Source organism: Antechinus flavipes, chromosome 3, assembly GCF_016432865.1.
Source record: "Antechinus flavipes isolate AdamAnt ecotype Samford, QLD, Australia chromosome 3, AdamAnt_v2, whole genome shotgun sequence".
Taxonomy (NCBI): Eukaryota; Metazoa; Chordata; class Mammalia; order Dasyuromorphia; family Dasyuridae; genus Antechinus; species Antechinus flavipes.
In genome coordinates this window covers 505,464,393-505,484,820 of record NC_067400.1, presented here as the reverse complement: position 1 = coordinate 505,484,820, position 20,428 = coordinate 505,464,393, and the positions used below count along the sequence as shown (strand labels likewise).

Below are 20,428 nucleotides of genomic sequence, written 5' to 3'. Positions count from 1 at the left end.
AATTTATTAGAAATAAAAATAAGGTAAGTTGATATAGAATTTCTTTCATTCCCAAAGCTTTTCATATGCAGGATAAAATTAAAGAATTTTTAAAAGACCAACAGGTAAGCAATTGAAATGATCTGTTGCTTACTTACCTTTGGCATGCATTTTCTGGTCCTTATTAGTAGACAAAGCCATTGGTCTTCAAGATGATTCTAAATGGTCAGAGCATGAGCCTATTTTTGAGTTTGTTCGACTTTTTTGACTTCTGCTTGACAAATGAGTGTGATCATCAAGTATGCTTAGGTACTTTGAAAGATTCATGACCTCATTGGTGTGAGTACTCCCTTTGCTGAAAAATTAATCATTGGTACCCAGCTTTCTGTTTGTTGATGATCCTCTCTCCATACTTAACTAGACAGGCTCTTAGACAATATATTTCATTTCATCATTGGTTCCAATCTTGAAGCCTTTCTAGTTTTGGTAAGACTTAAAAAGCTTTTGTTCACAGTGGGGTAGCCTTTGACTTTTCAGGGTCACCTCCACCTTGCAATGAGGCATCAGAGTAAAGGTTCAATGGAGAATATCATATTTAATAAGTGTGTATGGGTTTGTGTCTATGTGTGTTTGAATGTGTTTTTACTTTTAGAAGGTTCAGTGTATTTTACAAACCTTTGAATACACTTAAGAAATATAAAGCATTAGATCACTTGTTTCCTATATTTCTAAGTGCAGTATAGCTGAGAGCACATTAATATTGGTGTTCTTTAATTGCTATTCATGTATTTTGAATTGGTATGCCTTGATCATTTGTTATTCATATTAAATTTCAGTTTTCAGTGTTTTCTAGTAAATCCTATTTTAACTTATTAATATGTTGATACTGGTCATCTCTAATCCCCTTTCAACTGTTATATATTTTGAAAAGCTCTAACTTGCCCTTTGAAATGGTGATGAAGCATTGTCTTTTGCCTCTTTTTGTGGGGAATTTAAGGTCTTTGTTTCACAAACTGAGATGATCTAATTTGGGAACAACATTTAGGATTCTTGTGCCTTCCAGTAGGTATTAGGAGATCTTGAGGTAGAGAGATACTATTGTTATTCTCCATAGCATTTTCCCATCATAAAATTTAAGTATTATTTCTTGAATTATCCAAATCCCAAAAGATCTTAGTTCTTTTCATCATGACTTTTATGTCTTTAACAATATTTATTGAGTAGCATTATGTTCATTACACTTGGAAGTATAACTTGCTTGTAAGCAAGATTTGGGCTGAAATAGCCAGTTATTTCTGTTTTAAAACATGATTTCCTAAATGAAGTATTTTAAAGATAAATCTTTAAAACATCAATTATGATTTTATTCTAACTAATGCCATTCTTTTGTTAATAATAGATGATTGCTTTTTATAACTAAACAGACATTTTCACCCGTGGGTTGAGATCTTTCATGTTTATTACTTTCTTTCAAAGTGTCCTTTGAGCTTGATTAAGGTCACATATTAATGTTTTCTTAATGACTACATTACATAAGTGATTAAATGAATACTTAAGGGCATTATTGTAGCAGTTCTATGGACCATAGTATTGTTCAGATTATATTTAATGAGACTATGATGATAGCAGAGCAAAATGCCTTACTTTAAATTTATCATATCATTCTTTTATCTTGGCGTCTTTTATCTTTCAATGTTAGAGAAATCTTTCATTTCCTGTTTGCTAGTGTTTGGAAACATTTATATGTATGGGAGTGAGGAGATGTTTATCTGAATGTACAATGCTTTCATTGCTTTTTTTTTTTCCAATCCTGAAAAATTCTAGTTTAATATTCCAAATTATGTGTTCCAACACTTAAATTTTCTCTACCTTCATTTAACTCTTTTAGTCTAATTTTATAGGGATATAGGTGAAAGTAACTGCTGTACAATTATGAAAAGTAACTTTTTTTCATAGAGAAAACTAGTGGTCAGTGACAGATAAAAACTGTTAGCATTAGTTTCTAAGTTGTTATTATTTCTTGCTGAATTACTCAGTTTTATTTTTTTCTTATTGCTTGCTCTTCTTAGCGAATAATCAATTTAATGCCTAGGGAAGTTTGTAGAGAAGTGAAAAGGAATGCATAGTAGTAGAAAGGAATGCATAGCCCTCAAAGGAACTTTTTATTTAAATGGTTAAATAAGAAAACCATTAATCCTTACTCTATAGGTGGATAAAATCAGTAGGTATAAAAATAATAAAAACTATATTGAGTTCTCTATACATAATTACTGAATATTAGGAAAGATCTATAAAAAGACATGAAGGTTAATGGAATTATCTGAACATCACAGAAAACATGAGTTTCCATAATGTTTTAAAGGGAAGGAAATACTCTGGCAGAGAAATGGGGTAAGGTATTGCAAACATAGAAAATGGCGTATTCAACCGCTAGAGGAACATGCATAGGCAGAAAAAGAAAAATAAGTCTTAATGGTTGTAGGGGAGATTATCAACTATGGGTAGTTAAGAACATCTAGTTAGGAACATTAGATGGGATGAATGAGACCAGGAGATTGTAGAGGTCAGTGAAACACTAGAGTTCAAGTTTTTAAAGAAAGATTGATATAACCAAAATAATGAGCAAGGAAATACTATAGATAGAATAAATAGAAAGGCACCACGAATCATTCTGGTGTTAGGTGATAATACACATAATCAAAACTATCTTTTGGGATAGGATAGAAATAACAATATTGATTTGATGATTATGACTAAGAATCATCCAACTTAAACTGGGCGGCGACATGGCATAGCAAGTAAAGCGCCATCTTCCTGAGTTCAGTTCTGGCCTCAGTCACTAGCTTTATGACCCTGGGTAAACCATTTTTAACTGTTTGCTTTATTTTCTTTATCTGTAAAATGAGCTGGAGGAAGAAATGGCAAACCACTCCAATATCTTGGCTAAGATCCCTAACTGGAATCATGAAATGAGACATAACTGAAAAATGACTGAACTATGAAGTTAAGCTACTTGATATTTAATTATGTTTATATGGTTTATCTCATTAAAATTATCTGTATGAATCAACGTTATATTTTTTAGTATCCAATCAATCAATAAGCATTTAGTAAGCACCTTATTGTGTGCTAGGCATTGTACTAAGTGCTAGGCATCAGTTAATTATACAGTCATATCCAGCCACTTCCCCTCTTGTTACTTAAATATTTAATTCAAAAAAGGACTTTATCCCTTACTTCCTGTTTGCTTAATAACTTCCTATTGAGAGATTTCTTGCCTCTCTGCTCTAGTCCCACCTTCCCAAGTATTCTCACTTAATTATAACCATCATTTTTGATCCTTTTTTATAAACTCTTTCACTATCAAGGACAGTGTAGCTACCACATGTAGACATAACTTCAGATATGTCACAGTCCCAGATATGATTATAAAAGAAGACATGACATTGAAGAGAGCAAAGATAGAAAAAGAACTAGACCAAGTATATATTACCTTCACATAATTTAACTACAAAATGTAAAGATTATATAGTCTTACCATGTGTATTGTTTATTGAATTTTTAAAGCGCTTTTAATAAAGAGAAAGTCCACTGTTTTCTATTAAAATGTCTATGTTATAGAATTTAAAAAAAAAATAGACAACTTTGTTTAACAACCTAATCATTATTATCAGCTGAGGTATAAAACAGGAAAATATATGCTTACCTAAATTATTGCCATCTTCATTCATTCTTCAAAATCAGAAAACAAAAAGCTGTTGCCAGCTTTTAGCTAAATGAAAGGAATATCCTATAAATTTTGCTTTTGGTATTGATCACACAAGGGTAAGATCCATAATTATTTAAAAATTTGGACTGTCAATATAGGAAAAAAACTAGATAAAGAATGCCTGTTGTCCAGACTATGATAGCCTGAAACATGCTTCCATTTGTTATATATCTTGGGGAGAAATCATAGCTAGCCAATGAGTTGGCTCCAGAATTGAACAGAAGATAATGGATTGCCTCTGGGAAATGACAAAATTGTGTTATTGAGCTCCAAGCTTCTCCCTAAAACAGGTATATATTTTTTTTCAAATAAGATTTTGTAGATATTTTCTGTTTTTTACATTGCTTATCTATATATTCTTTTCTTCTCCCTGAGAACCATTCAATTTGACTAATAGTATCAGCACAAATGATTGAAATATCAGAAAAAGTCCAAAAATGTATATAACACCTGTGGCACTTCCACAAAGGCATAGGTTCAGAGTAATCTCATATCTTGAACTCCACTTGAACTTGATTGTTACATTTACTTTTGACTTTTTTGGTGTGTCATTCTTTATATTTAGTTACTTTGTGTATTATTTTTTTGGCCTTGTTATTTTTGTTCTGCATCAGTTCATATAGGTCTCTTCATGTTTCTCTATTCATTATGCATATCATTTCTTACAGCATAATAGTATTCCTTTACACATATATGCCAAATTTGTTTAGCTATTCCTCAATTGATGGACATTACTATGTTTCTAATTTTTAGTTGTTGTAGGAAGTATTGCTATAAATATTTAGCAGTGTATGAGTACTTTTTATTTATTGATGGATTCCTTGTACTATAAATCCAGTAATATAGTCTCTGGTTCAAAAGTATATGATCTTTTTAGTCACTTTTTTTGCAAAGTTACCTATTTCTCTTTGGTGATTTGCCTGTCTTTTGTTTGGTTAAAGATACATCTCTTACCAATACCCACATATACAGAGATACATGATCTGTTTCTCTTTTAATTTTTTAATCATATGATCTTTAATATTAAAATCACTTATCTATTTGGAATTTTTTGTGGAGTGGAGTATAAATATTGGTCTAAGTCTAATTTTTGCTTTGAAATTTTCTTAGCAGTTTTTAATTAATTGAGGAGTTTGTCCCTAGATATTTTGTTTTCCACTTTGTCAAACACTGGATTATTAAGTTCTCTTGTTTCTGAATCTCCCTTGTCTAGTCTGCTTCATTTCTCTTTGCTTTCTCTTGTTCTTCTTCTCCAGCTTTTTTTGGTTTTGATAACTGCTGCTTTATAATATAGTTTGATGTCTGAAAGTGTTATTATCCCCTTTGTCCATTTGATTAATTTCCTTTAATACTCTAGGTTTTTTATTTTGCCAAATGAATTTTGTTATTTTATTAAGTTGTGTAAATTGGTAAAGCATTAAATACATTAATTTTGGTAATATTATCACTTTTATTATATTGTCACAACTAATCACAAGCACTGAATATTCCTCCAACTATTTAGGTTATCTCCTATATATACAATTCTATACATATTTACACTTTTATCATACTGCACAAGAAAAATCAGGTCAAAAAGGAAAACAAATCAGAAAACAAAAAGCAAGCACCCAACAACAAAAAAAGGTGAAACTACTATGTTGTGATCTACATTCAATCCCCATAATCATGCCTCTTGATGCAGATGGCTTTCTATCACAAGTCTATTGGCATTAACCTGAATATCACCTCATTGCTGACAAGAGCCACACCCATCAGAATTATCACATAATTTTTTTATTGCTGTACACAGTGATCTCTTGGTTCTGCTCATTTCACTTAACATCATTTCATGTAAGTCTCTCCAGGCCTCTCTCAAATCGTCCTGCTGATTGTTTCTTATAAAACAATAATATTCCATAACATTAATATATCATAACTTCTCCAGCTGATGGGCTTCCACTCAGTTTCCAGTTCCTTGCCACTACAAAAAGAGCTGCTACAAACATTTTTGTACACATAGGTCCTTTTCTCTTTTTTATTATTTCCTTCAGATACAGACCCAGTAATGGTGCTGTTGGATCAAATTTTATATACAGCTTGATAGCCTTTTGGGCATAGTTCCATAGTACTCTCCAGAGTGGTTGGATCATTTCACAATTCCACTAATTATATTTGACATTCCCAGTTTTCCCTCATTTCCTCCAGCATTCATTATTATCTTTTCCTGTCATTCACTAACCTCCTATGGTGAAGAAGTATATACTGGTACCTCAGAGATGTCTTCATTTGTATTTCTCTGATCAATAGTGATTTAGAGCATTTTTTTCTTTAAATTTATTTTTTTGGTAAGTAATAGGTTGTCAAGTTTTGTTATCTTACCCAATCTGTCACTCTTTTGTATTATAGGATTGTTTAATCCATTCACATTTGAAGTTATAAAAATTAAATTTACATGTTTTCTATCTGTCTCTTAAAAAATTATGATTTTCTCTTCATGCTCTAAACACAGTATTGTGTTCTTTTCATTATTTAATCTTATTTTAAGGTGACCCTATTCCACTGGCTTTCTTCCCCTTCTCCCTTTTCTCTTCTTTTTGTTTGTTACCTTTTTTCCCTTTGGGATTTGTTTATTCTATCTGGTTAATAGTTTTTATTTGGTTAATATTTTTCTTCCTTCTCTTTTTTCTTTTCAGTCAAATAAGTTCCTCTTTTTTCTCCTCTTCTTCAGCTAGTCCTGTTCATTACTATTTTTTAAAACTTAATTTTTGCTTTCCAAAAAAAAAAAAAAAAGGTTTCTTATACTTTCATTATCCATTATGTCTTTATCTTTATTAGATTCTCATTCTGTCTTATTTCTTATTTCTCTTTTCTCTAATATAATCTTTATAGAACCAAAACTTTCAAGGTAGGGTCTTCCTTCAAGGGACTTTCTGTCATTGCCTTATAGGGCAAGGATGTAATCATGGATTCCTTTTTTCCATTATATCTCTCAGTGCCAGTATTATATATAGATGTTATATATCTTCTTTTGCTGAGCTTCCCCACTCCATCTCCCTCTCTCCCCTCCCCCCATTTTCCTAGACATCTCCTTGTGTTCATGCTTTCCCATTCCTTCAAAGGTCACTTGCTCCCAAGGAAGGATTTCCAACTCCTTCTTCCTAAGACAGCAGACTTTTCAGTCACCAAAATCCCCCAGACCTTATCCATTGTACAGTCTTCATTTCTCTTCACCATAGGAGGTCAGTGAATGTTTTCCACATCCAAAGTAAAGACTTCTTTCCCACTCTTTTCAATCTTTGCCCCACTTCCACTTCGATTCACCTGAGACTCCTAAGCCCCATTGCTACCCTTTATTTGATATCAATGCATGACTCATTCCTCCTTGTCTCTATTTCCTGACCCCTTTCATGTACCCTCTCTTGTAATGTAATCCCACAAAAGAAACATATATAGGCTGAAGGTGTCACTAAGTGGTTGATTATTGTCATTTGCTCTTGAAGAGGAACAAAATGACATCACTGTATTGGGGTCAAGATATAGTCCAATCAGATCCATACAAACTTAAAAAGCTGCATCATAGGTGGGGCACAAATAGCCCCTATTTGGAGTGGAGATATCTCTAAATTTGCTTATTTCATGTTTATCATGTACTAAAATCAGGGCTTCTTAAACTTTTTTCACTCATGACCCCTTTTTATTCGAGAACTTTTTACAGGACCCAAAAAATACATAAATCAAATATTTGCTGATAATCATAATTTTTCAATCTCCACATTCAATTATACAACCCCATGTGGGGTTGTGACCCAAAGCAAAAGCTTTGCTATTGTTAATGCCTCTCATCTTCCTCTTTGTAGTTAAAGTCTATAGATTTCATCTTTGTCTCCTTTTGTACCTTGGAAGTCCTTCACTGGTTGATTGGTACTCTCTGGGTTTTGCTATCCTTGCCTGCTGCAGGTATTCATTGCTTTTGCATTTCTGTTGCTTAGGTAATTGAGAAATAAATGATGTCTTCAGTTCCAGTTTTCTGATTAAAAATATGTCTTAATTATTACTGAATATCCATTTTTTTGTCTTCTCTAGTTAAGCTCAGATTTACAGGGTTGGGTCAAGTGTGGAAGTACTTTTTTGATTTCATTGCTTTTTAGAACACATTCCATTTCCTCCTCCTTTTTCTTGTAGGTGTGGAATAGTTTAGTGTTACTCAAAACTCCTTTTCTTTTGCATTTGAAACTATTCTGATAGAGATTCAAATTTCAGTTCTGCATTCCAAAGTTCTGGGCTTTCTGGATTTCAGAAGTTCTCTTTTGTTATTTTTTTCCTTATAGTATTAAGATTTTTTTTTTTTTTTTTGGTCCTGTCATGTTCTTCTGGAAGATCTATGATCCTTAGGTTGTCTTTATACATTCTATCTTCACTATGGTTTTTCTTGCAAAATAAGCATATCTTCTTTTAATTGATTATTAGTTATTAGTATTCTCTTCTAAGTTGTTTTTCACTTTTCTGTATTTGCATTCCCAGTCTGTTCTCTTTTCTTTCATTAGTGAAACTCTTTGTAGATTCAACTTTTTCTATTCAGTACATTATTTATGTTGTATAGGACATATGTTATGCTCTCATAATTCTCATTTTTTTCTTTTAAACCATTCAGGAAAGTGTATTGTGGTTCCATGTTCTGAACTTCCACCGAATCCTCTGTGACATCAAGTGCTGGGATCATTTCTCTTTATTTTACAATATTTATTCATAGATCTGGACACTTACTAGATCTGGAGGCCATATCTCCTTCTGTTGATACTGGTTTTTTTCTTGATTTATCTGTTTATGTTTAAGGTGTTTGAGGTTTCTTCTTCCTGAAATCTTTGGCTACTTTAATTTTGCCATTGCCTCCATATTATTTTCTTGACTTACTTCCTGACTCCCTTCCTTTGGATTGTGCTTTTCTTGGGAGTTGGATTTCAGAGTTTTTTCCCACATTGGGAAACTCATGATTCACTGAGGTCTGTGCCTATACTGACTTTTGGAATGGTCATAACCGGTCCTCATGCTGTACTATTGCCCCTAAGGTTTGGTGTAGAGCTACATTGCCTACACAGACACACATTCCCCCTCCCCACCCCCTCCCCAGTCCTATCCCTGTGATTTGTGCTTAATAGCTTTGGTGCTTCATGAAGCTTCCAGAAAACTTTTGTTTCTGAAGGACTGTGACTAAGCCTTGTGTTGCATGAGGTTTGAGCTCATTTCCCCAGCCTAGAGCTAGGATCTCCACAGCAGTAGAAAAAGAAATAATTTGTAGGGGTATTTTTTTTTTTTAATTTCCCCTAATTACCTGTAAAACAATTTTTTTACTTTTGTTTTTAACACTTTGAGTTCCAGATTCTCCCCCTTCTTCCTTACTCCACCCTGCCTTTTAAGAAGGCACATGTGATGAAGGTATGCAAAATATTTCCATAAAAGTTATGTTGTGAAAGAAAACATAGGTCTCCCCCCCCCCAAAAAAAAAAAAAAAAAAAAAAAAAAAAACTACCACCTGGAAAAAAAGGGTTTTTTTGGTTTGCTTGTTTTTTAAAATATACTTCAATCTATATTTGGACACCATCAATTCTTTCTCTGGATATGATTAGTGTTTTTCATTACAAGTTTTTCAGAGTAGTCATGGATCATTGTATTGTTGAGAATTTCAAAATCATCCATAGCTGATCATTCCACAGCTTTGATATTACGTTGTACATACTATATTTCACTGGCCTTTCCAGGTTTTTCTGAGATCATCCTGATCATCATTTTAGGGTTGAGTTTTGATGTAAGCTTAGGTTTGCTAATTGTAGTCTCACTTCTGCTAGCATAAGAGATTGGGGAGAGGTACTGAGTGTTCTCAAGTTCATTGAGCATCACTTTCTAGATTTTGGAGGGTCTATTTTAAAGCTTTTGGATTCTGGATGTCCTCAACTATGGAAACAGTTGAAGTTACTTTATCTTGGGTATACAATTTGTATTTTGGAGAGGTTTGAGAAGTCATAGAGATAGATTTCTGGTCTGCCATCTTTTTTCTCCCCTGACCTATTAAAGATGCTATCATAAAATTCTTCAGGTAGCATATGATTCTAAATCATGAAACATTGAGGTTTCTGGAGAACTAAAATTGATCAACCAAAGAACCATGGAAAGATACATTGTGGGTATGAGCAGGCAGCAATATGTTAGAGAATTATGAAAGAAAAGTAGTAAATTGTATACAAGATGTCATTAAAGATATGTATGTGTGTGTAATGGAATATGGACTAAGTGGTAGAAGCAAATTTTATGTACTTGTGTTTGTAAAATGATATGGCAAAGTGAGGAGGAAGGCTTCCAAGTTCATTGAGTAGACTTCTTGTGGTGAACCTATGGAATGATAGGGGCAAGTTATATAAGATGGGTAGACACACATGGGTTGTGATCTCTATCATTGGAGATTACAGATACATTTGAATATAATTAGAGAAGGAACTCAACATTTTTTCAAAAAATACAAGTTAAAGAAAACATGGATTTAGGTCCTACCTCTGACACTTCCTGTGTGACCCTGGGCAAATCATTTAATTTTTTATTATTCCTGGCAGTTCTTAAGGTGCAGAAAAGGTGCTAACCTGCATTAGTAGATGCCGTTTTCTCATTATAATTTCCTATTTCAGCAAAATATTGTAGGAAATTAAGGAATTATATCTCCTTTGAAGCCATTTTGGATATATAGCAAAATTTCCTAAGAAAGGTTCCCTTCCTCTCAGCTTTGTTTTCTGTTTTTTCTCTTTTCTCCTTCTCTCATTTGGGCCATGTTGTTTGACTTTGAGCCATTCAGTTTTCCCAGTTTTCCTTTGGTCTTTTTTGAAGTTGACAGCCACATGTAATTAAGACTTGACTTTTTCAAAGGGTGAGGTATATGCCTGGTTTTCTTTATCACATTGTAGTTTTTTTATTTAGATAGTTTTGCACAATTAAATATCTAACATGTTAGCTGTCAAGTAGTCACAATTAAGTTAGGGTGGTAGGTAAATCTAGAAGGGCAGCATGGTACAATGGACAGTAGATGCCTTAAAATAGGAAGATCCAAGTCCTTGTCCTACCTGTGACACATATTGGCTATATGAATGAGAACAAAACACTTCACCTTTTAAATAATCTGCATTAGTAGATAGAATTTCTTCCCTGGAAATTCTCTATACCAATGAATTTTTGAGCCAAAAAAAAAAAGGGCGGGGGACAGAGCTTCTCTTTTTTATAACTTAGGGCTGTCCTTTAGACATTTTCAAATTTCAAGTGGTTGATTACATAGCCTTCCTAATTTGAAACAAAAAAGTGTAGGTTTTTTGCATTTAAAGATTAAATATTGACTTCTAAATTATTACATTTTGCCTTTAAAAATACTTTATGAAAAGTATTTGATATCATTTTCCTATCCTATAAGTAGTCAGATAATAAGTAGTTTGCTTATTTTCTTGTTTTAAAATTGGTGTTTAGTTCTAACCAATTTGAGTTTCTTGTAGTTCTAGAGAAGCATTATCTGACATTTTGCAATCTTTGAAGAAATCTAAACTTTTTGAAGGCAAATAGTGATGAACAGAGAAAATATTTGCATTGGTACATGAACAAAACCACTGCCATTCATTTGGGGAAAAAAAAAAGTTATAGAAACTTTAATTCATTCTTACTGTAACACAAGTGGACAGTACTATTGTCCTCATTTTGTAAATGAGGAAAATACATCTAAATAAGCTGGGATTCAAGCCTGGCTATATTTCAGTATGGCTTTAAGTTTCAAGAGAATTCTGTTGAATTTGGGTACCTGAAGAACTTGTATATATCGTTAGGAAGGAAGTCTCCAGAGATGAAGTAATTTTGCATCTTTAAAAAGAGGTTAATTTGGTACTAAAATTCTTAGAATTAATTAATGCTCCCCAAAAAAACTAGGAATAAACCTGTCTTTTGTTTTAGTGAATATGATATTTACAGGTAGGAACCAATTTTTTTTTTTTTCCATCTTGAGCTGCTGTTTTTTGGATATAGATAGGAAAATTGAAAAGCTTCTGTCTTTGAGAAATAGAGTTTATTATTGGAAATAATTTCAAAAGATTTTCTAAATTAGTAGTTTCTATTTAGGTAAGGTTTTTTCCCCCCTCTCTTGTCCAGTAGAAAAGGCAAGTTGTATGCTGGAAAGAGTACTGACATAGGAGAAGGAAACCTTTGTTTTCTTTCTCATTCCATGCACTTTCCAAATGTATAACCTTGAACAAATCATTCAGTTTCTCTGAGAATCAGTTGAATCATCATTAATGTGAGTAGAATGTTAGACTTGAAGTCAAGAAGACGAGTTCAAATTCTGCCTCAGAAACTTAGGTAGCTATGTGACCCTGAGCAAGTCACTTAAGTACTGTCTGTTTCCTCATTAAATGAGGGCATTGGACTAGATGATCTCTCAGGTTCCTTCTCACTCTAAATCTATTATTTATGGAATCTTATGACACAAAACAGGTGTTTGAAATGGAGGTCCTTTGTGCTTTTCAAACTTTTAAATCTTAAAAGATTTAATAATAATAAGTTATTATTAATAATAATTCTATGAAAACATCTGTTTTCATAATTGATATGATAATTGACACATCAATTTAGGACACCTACACTAAAGCCCTACTTTTATGCCTCATGGATGTAATGTGGAAGTGATTCTGAGTTCTCTAAGGCTATATTGGTAATACACAAGTCCTGGGAGATTCTCCCACCCTAGCAAAACTTAACTGGACTAAAAAAAGGGGGCATTGTGCAAAAGAGAACACTAAGCTGGGCAATCACAGGATCTGAATTTGAATCCATTTCTGCAACTTAGTATACCTAAGTAACCTTACAGAAATCACTGGGTCTGTCTTGGTCTAGGTCTTTGATCCCATGACTCGGGTCTGGGGATCAGCACAGTTATGTCAGCAATAAATAAATAATAGCTAGCATTTGTGATGCTTTAAGGTTTGTTAAAGCACTTTATAAATATCATCTCATTTTATTTTAAATTCATTCCCAGAAATTGTGCCCTCAAGCGAGTTTTTAGATGTAGCGACTATTTAGTATGAACTGGAAGGGAGAGGGCTGCTGCTTTTATCTGTGGAGGGGAATGCTCACATGGAGGAAATTAGTCTTTTAAAGTACATGTAACCTTAATTTTTTTTTGCCTCATTTGGCATTTTGGTAGATGACAGTAAACAGCTAGCATGCCATTGTCCTGATACCAAAAACAACCAAAAAACTTTTTTTTCAATTTGTAAATTTAAGAAGCTAAGGATATTATTGTGCTTTTAACTTATTCATCGGCATGCTTGCCATGTTCTTTGGAACATTATCTAGCAGTCTTTGGGAGGGACCATTAAATACTTACCAAAAAGTAAGCATTTAATTGTTGTTTTTTTCGAGTATACTTAGCTTCATTTTCTTCCAATAGCCTTAGGAGTATATTTTGAAACTGTTCTAAAACTCCTATTTTCTTTGTGAAGCCATAATGTATCACAGTATTTAATTGGAAGATTGAGATGTAATATTGTGTAATAGGTATAGATCTTGTCCAAAATGTAGAAAACTCAGGTTCAAGTTTTATTCCTGATACCTACTGGCATTGTGACAAGTCACTCGAACCATCCAGTGTCATGGGGAACCCTCTACCATTGAGTAAGTTGCAGAGAAGGTGCTGAATTGCATTGGAAGAAGGAATTTACTTTAAGAGTTCTAGAAGTCAGTGAAATCATAGGTTCAATCCCTATTTCTTAATACCCTTGAGGAATTAATTATACTTCTGTAAATAGACTTCAGGGTCTGTTTATAAGTTGCCCTATTTTATAATTTGTAATAGTTATACTATTATCTGTTAATAAAGTTCTTTTTAATTTCTAGTGTTAGACTTTTTCAATTATGCCAAATTTTTATTTATAAATGTTGGAAGAAAGATAAATAATAATCCATAAGCAAGCTGAATTTAATATTAGCTACTTGGGAGTTTTTTCTTTTATTTTCTAAATTAAGTGCTAGTGGATTTATTTAAAGTCATTAATAATGAGCCATTTTCCATATCTAGCTAAAAATCACTTTGTTACAACAGAAAAATATTAATGTCAATCACAAGTGAGTATAACATATTCCTCTGTCAGACTAATTACCTATGTTCTATTTTTGTAGGATTGTATATAGAATAACTTCATGTCGTAGCAGATAAGAGGGAAAGAAAGCTGAGGTAATCTCAGCCTTTTGGTTTACTTATATAAAAACCATCCTATGCCAGCTAAAAGTGTTAATGACTAGGTGTGTGCATTTTATAAATATTTTAATATTTTTATTTTTTTTTTTTTTTTTTTTTTTTTTATAATAAATTTTATTTTATTTAATAATAACTTCGCATTGACAGAATCCATGCCAGGATAATTTCTACACGACATTATCCCTTGCAATCACTTATGTTTCGTTTTTTCCCCTCCCTCCCTCCCCCCCCCCCCCCCCCAGGATGGCAAGCAGTCCTATATATGCTAAACATGTTGCAGTATATCCTAGATACAATACATATTTGCAGAACCAAACAGTTCTCTTGTTGCACAGGGAGAATTGGATTCAGAAGGTAAAAATAACTCGGGAAGAAAATCAAAATTGCAAATAGTTCACATTCATTTCCCAGTATTCCTTCTTTGGGTGTAGCTGTTTCTGTCCATCATTTATCCAATGAAACTCAGTTAAGTCTCTTTGTCAGAGAAATCCACTTCCATCAGAATACATCCTCATACAATATCGTTGTCGAAGTGTATAATGATCTCCTGGTTCTGCTCATCTCACTTAGCATCAGTCCATGTAGGTCTCTCCAAGCCTCTCTGTATTCATCTTGCTGGTCATTCCTTACAGAGCAATAATATTCCATAACGTTCATATACCACAATTTACCCAGCCATTCTCCAATTGATGGGCATCCATTCATTTTCCAGTTTCTAGCCACTACAAACAGGGCTGCTACAAACATTTTGGCACATACAGGTCCCTTTCCCTTCTTTAGTATTTCTTTGGGATATAAGCCCAATAGAAATACTGCTGGATCAAAGGGTATGCACAATTTGATAATTTTTTGGGCATAATTCCAGATTGCTCTCCAGAATGGTTGGATTCGTTCACAACTCCACCAACAATGCATTAGTGTCCCAGTTTTCCCGCATCCCCTCCAACATTCATCATTGTTTTTTCCTGTCATCTTAGCCAATCTGACAGGAGTGTAGTGATATCTCAGAGTTGTCTTAATTTGCATTTCTCTGATCAATAGTGATTTGGAACACTCTTTCATGTGAGTGGTAATAGTTTCAATTTCTTCATCTGAAAATTGTCTGTTCATATCCTTTGACCATTTATCAATTGGAGAATGGCTTGATTTTTTATAAATTTGAGTCAGTTCTCTATATATTTTGGAAATGAGGCCTTTATCAGAACCTTTAATTGTAAAGATGTTTTCCCAGTTAGTTACTTCCCTACTAATCTTGTTTGCATTCGTTCTGTTTGTACAAAGGCTTTTTAATTTGATATAATCAAAATTTTCTATTTTGTGATTGGTAATGGTCTCTAGTTCATCTTTGGTCACAAATTTCTTTCTCCTCCACAAGTCTGAGAGATAAACTATCCTATGTTCTTCTAATTTATTTATAATCTCGTTCTTTATGCCTAGGTCATGGACCCATTTTGATCTTATCTTGGTATGTGGTGTTAAGTGTGGGTCCTTGCCTAATTTCTGCCATACTAATTTCCAGTTATCCCAGCAGTTTTTATCAAATAATGAAATCTTATCCCAAAATTTAGAATCTTTGGGTTTGTCAAACACTAGATTGCTATAGTTGACTATTCTGTCTTGTGAACCTAACCTTTTCCACTGATCAACTAATCTATTTCTAAGCCAATACCAGATGGTTTTGGTGACTGCTGCTTTATAATATAATTTTAGATCAGGTACAGCTAGACCACCTTCATTTGATTTTTTTTTCATTAATTCCCTTGAGATTCTCGACTTTTTATTGTTCCATATGAATTTTGTTGTTATTTTTTCTAAATCATTGAAATATTTTCTTGGAAGTCTGATTGGTATAGCACTAAATAAATAGATTAGTTTAGGGAGTATTGTCATCTTTATTATATTTGCTCGGCCTATCCAAGAGCACTTAATATTTTTCCAATTATTTAAGTCTGACTTTATTTGTGTGAAAACTTTTTTGTAATTTTGCTCATATAATTCCTGACTTTCCTTTGGTAGGTAGATTCCCAAATATTTTATGCTATCAACAGTTATTTTGAATGGAATTTCTCTTTGTATCTCTTGCTCTTGGATTTTGTTGGTGGTGTATAAGAATGCTGAGGATTTATGGGGATTTATTTTGTATCCTGCTACTTTGCTAAAATTGTGCATTATTTCTAATAGCTTTTTAGTAGAATCTCTGGGGTTTTCTAGGTATACCATCATATCATCTGCAAAGAGTGATAGTTTGGTTTCCTCATTGCCTACTCTAATTCCTTTAATCTCTTTCTCGACTCTTATTGCAGAGGCCAGTGTTTCTAATACAATATTGAATAATAATGGTGATAGTGGGCAACCTTGCTTCACTCCAGATCTTACCGGGAAAGGTTCCAGTTTTTCCCCATTGCATATGATGCTTACTGAAGGTTTAAAATATATGCTCCTAACTATTTTAAGGAAAAGTCCTTTTATTCCTATGCTCTCAAGTGTTTTTATTAGGAATGGCTGTTGGATTTTATCAAATGCTTTTTCTGCATCTATTGAAATGATCATATGGTTTTTGTTTGGTTGGTTGTTGATATAGTCAATTATGTTAATAGTTTTCCTAATATTGAACCAGCCCTGCATTCCTGGTATAAATCCTACTTGGTCATAGTGTATTATCCTGGGGATGATTTTCTGTAATCTTTTTGCTAATATTTTATTTAAGATTTTAGCATCAATATTCATTAGGGAGATTGGTCTATAATTTTCTTTCTCTGTTTTCAGCCTACCTGGTTTAGGTATCAGTACCATATCTGTGTCATAAAAGGAGTTTGGTAGGACTCCTTCAATCCCTACTTCTTCAAATAGTTTATTTAGCATTGGAGTTAATTGATCTTTAAATGTTTGATAGAATTCAGATGTAAATCCATCTGGTCCTGGGGTTTTTTTCTTAGGGAGTTGATTGATAGTTTGTTCTATTTCTTTTTCTGAGATAGGAGTGTTTAGGATATTTACTTCTTCCTCTGTTAGTTTAGGTAAGCTATATTTTTGGAGGTATTCTTCTATTTCATTTAAGTTGTCGAATTTATTGGCGTAAAGTTGGGCAAAGTAACTCCTAATTATTGCTCTAATTTCCTCTTCGTTAGTGGTGAGTTCTCCCTTTTCATTTTTAAGACTAACAATTTGATTTTCCTCTTTCCTTTTTTTAATCAGATTTACTAAGGGTTTGTCTATTTTGTTGGTTTTTTCATAGAACCAACTCTTAGTTTTATTAATCAATTCAATAGTTTTTTTACTTTCAATTTTATTGATCTCTCCTTTTATTTTTTGAATTTCAAGTTTAGTGTTTGATTGGGGGTTTTTAATTTGTTCCTTTTCTAGCATTTTTAGTTGCAAGCCCAATTCATTGACCTTCTCTTTCTCTATTTTATACAAATAGGCCTCTAGAGATATGAGATTTCCCCTTATTACCGCTTTGGCTGCATCCCATACATTTTGGTATGATGTCTCATTATTATCATTTTCTTGGATGAAGTTATTAATTATGTCTATAATTTGCTGTTTCACCCAATCATTCTTTAGTATGAGATTATTTAGTTTCCAATTATTTTTTGGTCTACTTTCCTGTGGCTTTTTATTGAATGTAATTTTCAATGCATCATGGTCTGAAAAGGATGCATTCACTATTTCTGCCTTACTGCATTTGAGTTTGAGGTTTTTATGTCCTAATATATGATCAATTTTTGTATAAGTTCCATGAACTGCTGAAAAGAAGGTGTACTCCTTTCTGTCCCCATTACATTTTCTCCAGAGATCTATCATATCTAAGTTTTCTAGTATTCTATTTATCTCTTTGACTTCTTTCTTATTTATTTTGTGGTTTGATTTATCTAATTCTGAGAGTGCAAGGTTGAGATCTCCCACTATTATAGTTTTACTGTCTATTTCTTCTTGCAGCTCTCTTAATTTCTCTTTTAGGAATTTAGATGCTACACTACTTGGTGCATATATATTTAATATAGATACTTCTTCATTATTCATTCTACCCTTTAGCAAGATATAGTGCCCTTCCTTATCTCTTTTGATTAGATCAATTTTTGCTTTAGCTTGATCTGAGATCAGGATGGCTACCCCTGCTTTTTTGGCTTCACCTGAAGCATAGTAGATTTTGCTCCAACCTTTTACCTTTAACCTGCATGTATCACCCCGCTTCAGGTGTGTTTCCTGTATACAACATATTGTAGGATTCTGGCTTTTAATCCATTCTGCTAACCGCTTCCTCTTTATAGAGGAGTTTACCCCGTTCACATTTATGGTTAAAATGACCAATTCTGTATTACTTGCCATCTTGTTGACCCCGGTTTATGCTTTTCTCCCTTCTTCCTCCCTTACCCCCTCCCTTACCCCCCTTCCCAGTATTAAGCTTGTGAGCTCCCCTTGCTTCTCACAGCCCTCCCTTTTTCAGTATCCCTCCCCTCCCCTTAGAGTTCCCCCCCCCCCCAACTTACCCCTTTCCCTCCCAGTTCCCGTATTCCCTTCCACTTAGCTTATTCCTTCCTTTTTCACTTTTCCCTTCTCACTTTTCAATGAGGTGGGAGAAGTTTCACCATAGATTGAATATGTCTAAAATTCTTCTCTTACTGCCAATTCTGAAAGCAGTAAAATACTCACTATTTTCATTCCTCTCCATTCTTTCTCTCAGATATACTAGGTTTTCTTTGCCTCTTCATGAAATGTAGTACCCCCACTTTCCCTTTTTTCTAGTACAATGTCCTTTCCTCAACTAGTTTCTAGAACAAGGTATACATGTATTTTTTATACATCTTTACAGCCGAAATATAGTTCCCAAGATTAATCTTTACCTTTTTAGATTTCTCTTGAGTTCTGTGCTTGTAGATCAAATTTTTTGTTAAGTTCTGGCTTTTTCATCAGAAATAGATGAAATTCGCTTATTTCGTTGAATGACCATCTTCTTCCCTGGAAAAAGATGCTCAATCTCGCTGGGTAAGTTATTTTTGGTTGCATACCAAGTTCCTTAGCCTTTCGGAATATCATATTCCAGGCCCTTCGATCCTTTAATGTGGATGCTGCCAGATCCTGGGTGATCCTTATTGTGGCTCCTTGATACTTGAATTGGATTTTTCTAGCCGCTTGCAGTATTTTTTCCTTTGCCTGAGGGTTCTGGCATTTGGCCACTATATTCCTTGGTGTTTTGATTTTAGGATCCCTTTCAGTAGGGGATCGATGAATTCTTTCAATGTCTATTTTACCTTCTGTTTCTATGACTTCTGGGCAGTTCTCTTTGATAATTTCCTGGAAGATAGTGTTCAGGCTTTTTTTTTCATCATACTTTTCTGGAAGTCCGATGATTCTCAGGTTGTCTCTCCTGGATCTGTTTTCCAGGTCTGTTGTCTTCCCCAGAAGGTATTTCACATCCTTTTCCATTGTTTGATTTTTTTGGATTTGCTTGACTGATTCTTCTTGTCTCCTCGAGTCATTCAATTCCAATTGTTCGACCCTGATTTTCAGTGAGGTATTTTCTTCACTCACTTTTTTAAGATCTTTTTCTAATTGTCCAATTGAGTTCTTTTGTTCTGTGGAATTTTTTTCCATTTCGCCAATTTTGTTTTTTAGAGAGCTGTTTTCTGTTTCCAGTTCACTAATCCTATTTTTCAAGGATTTGGTTTCTTTATCCACTCTCTCTTTAACTGACTTCTCCAGGCTCTTTTGCCAAGCCTCCCTCTCCTTTTGCAGAGCCTCCCTCTCCTTTTCCCATTTTTCTTCTAGCTCCCTTGTGAGAGCCTTTTTAATTTCCTCCATGAGATTCATCTGTGCTGAGGGATATAAGGTCTCCTCCTTCGGGGATTCACCTGGGGACTGTTTGTTTTTAGTCTCCTCAGGGTTTGGAGTCTGCTCTTTATCTGTATAAAAGCTGTCCAGGGTTAAATTCTTTTTCAGTTTCTTGCTCATTCTGTCTATTTATCAAAGACAAACTATCAAAGAAACAGAAGGAAAAAAAACCCCTTGAATGGAGGCTGCTTTCTTTGGGGGAGGGGCAGGGTATTCGTGAGGCACAGGTCCTACTGTGCTATGGCGCCTGCGCACTGAGATCCGAGCGCTCTGAGATCCGAGCGGGCTAAGACACTGTGGGGGAGGGGTGGCCAGGTCCCTAGAAACTCCAGCTGTTTGGGATTGTATTCTTCACCCCCGGTGTTTTTAGCTTCTCTGCTGGGCTGCTGACTTGCTCCTATAGCAAAGCTCTCACCGCAGAGACGGCTGCGGTCCTACCCCCTCTCCGCTCCACCCGGTTCTGAGCTGCTATCTGTGCTCTGGTTGCAGCTGCTGCTACCCGCAGACTGCTTCCAAATACCGTCCCCGCCCTCGCGCAAAAACAGACCTTTCTTGACGAGTCTCAAGGATGGTTTCTCTTGGTAAGTAATTGTATG

General features: G+C 34.1%; 1 protein-coding gene across 2 annotated transcripts in view; it reads left to right on the top strand.

Annotated features, from left to right (window-relative positions):
* RDX (radixin) overlaps nt 1-20,428 on the top strand; it is a 121,395-nt gene that overhangs the window by 85,984 nt on the left and 14,983 nt on the right. Inside the window, exon 15 of one of the 2 annotated variants that reach the window (XM_051986947.1) lies at nt 58-104. The exons of the other annotated variant lie outside the window; for it this stretch is intronic. Within the exon in view, the coding sequence (XP_051842907.1) occupies nt 58-76 (19 nt within the window). The 3' untranslated portion in view covers nt 77-104. The remainder of the gene's footprint in view (nt 1-57; nt 105-20,428) is intronic. 2 annotated transcript variants of the gene reach the window in all.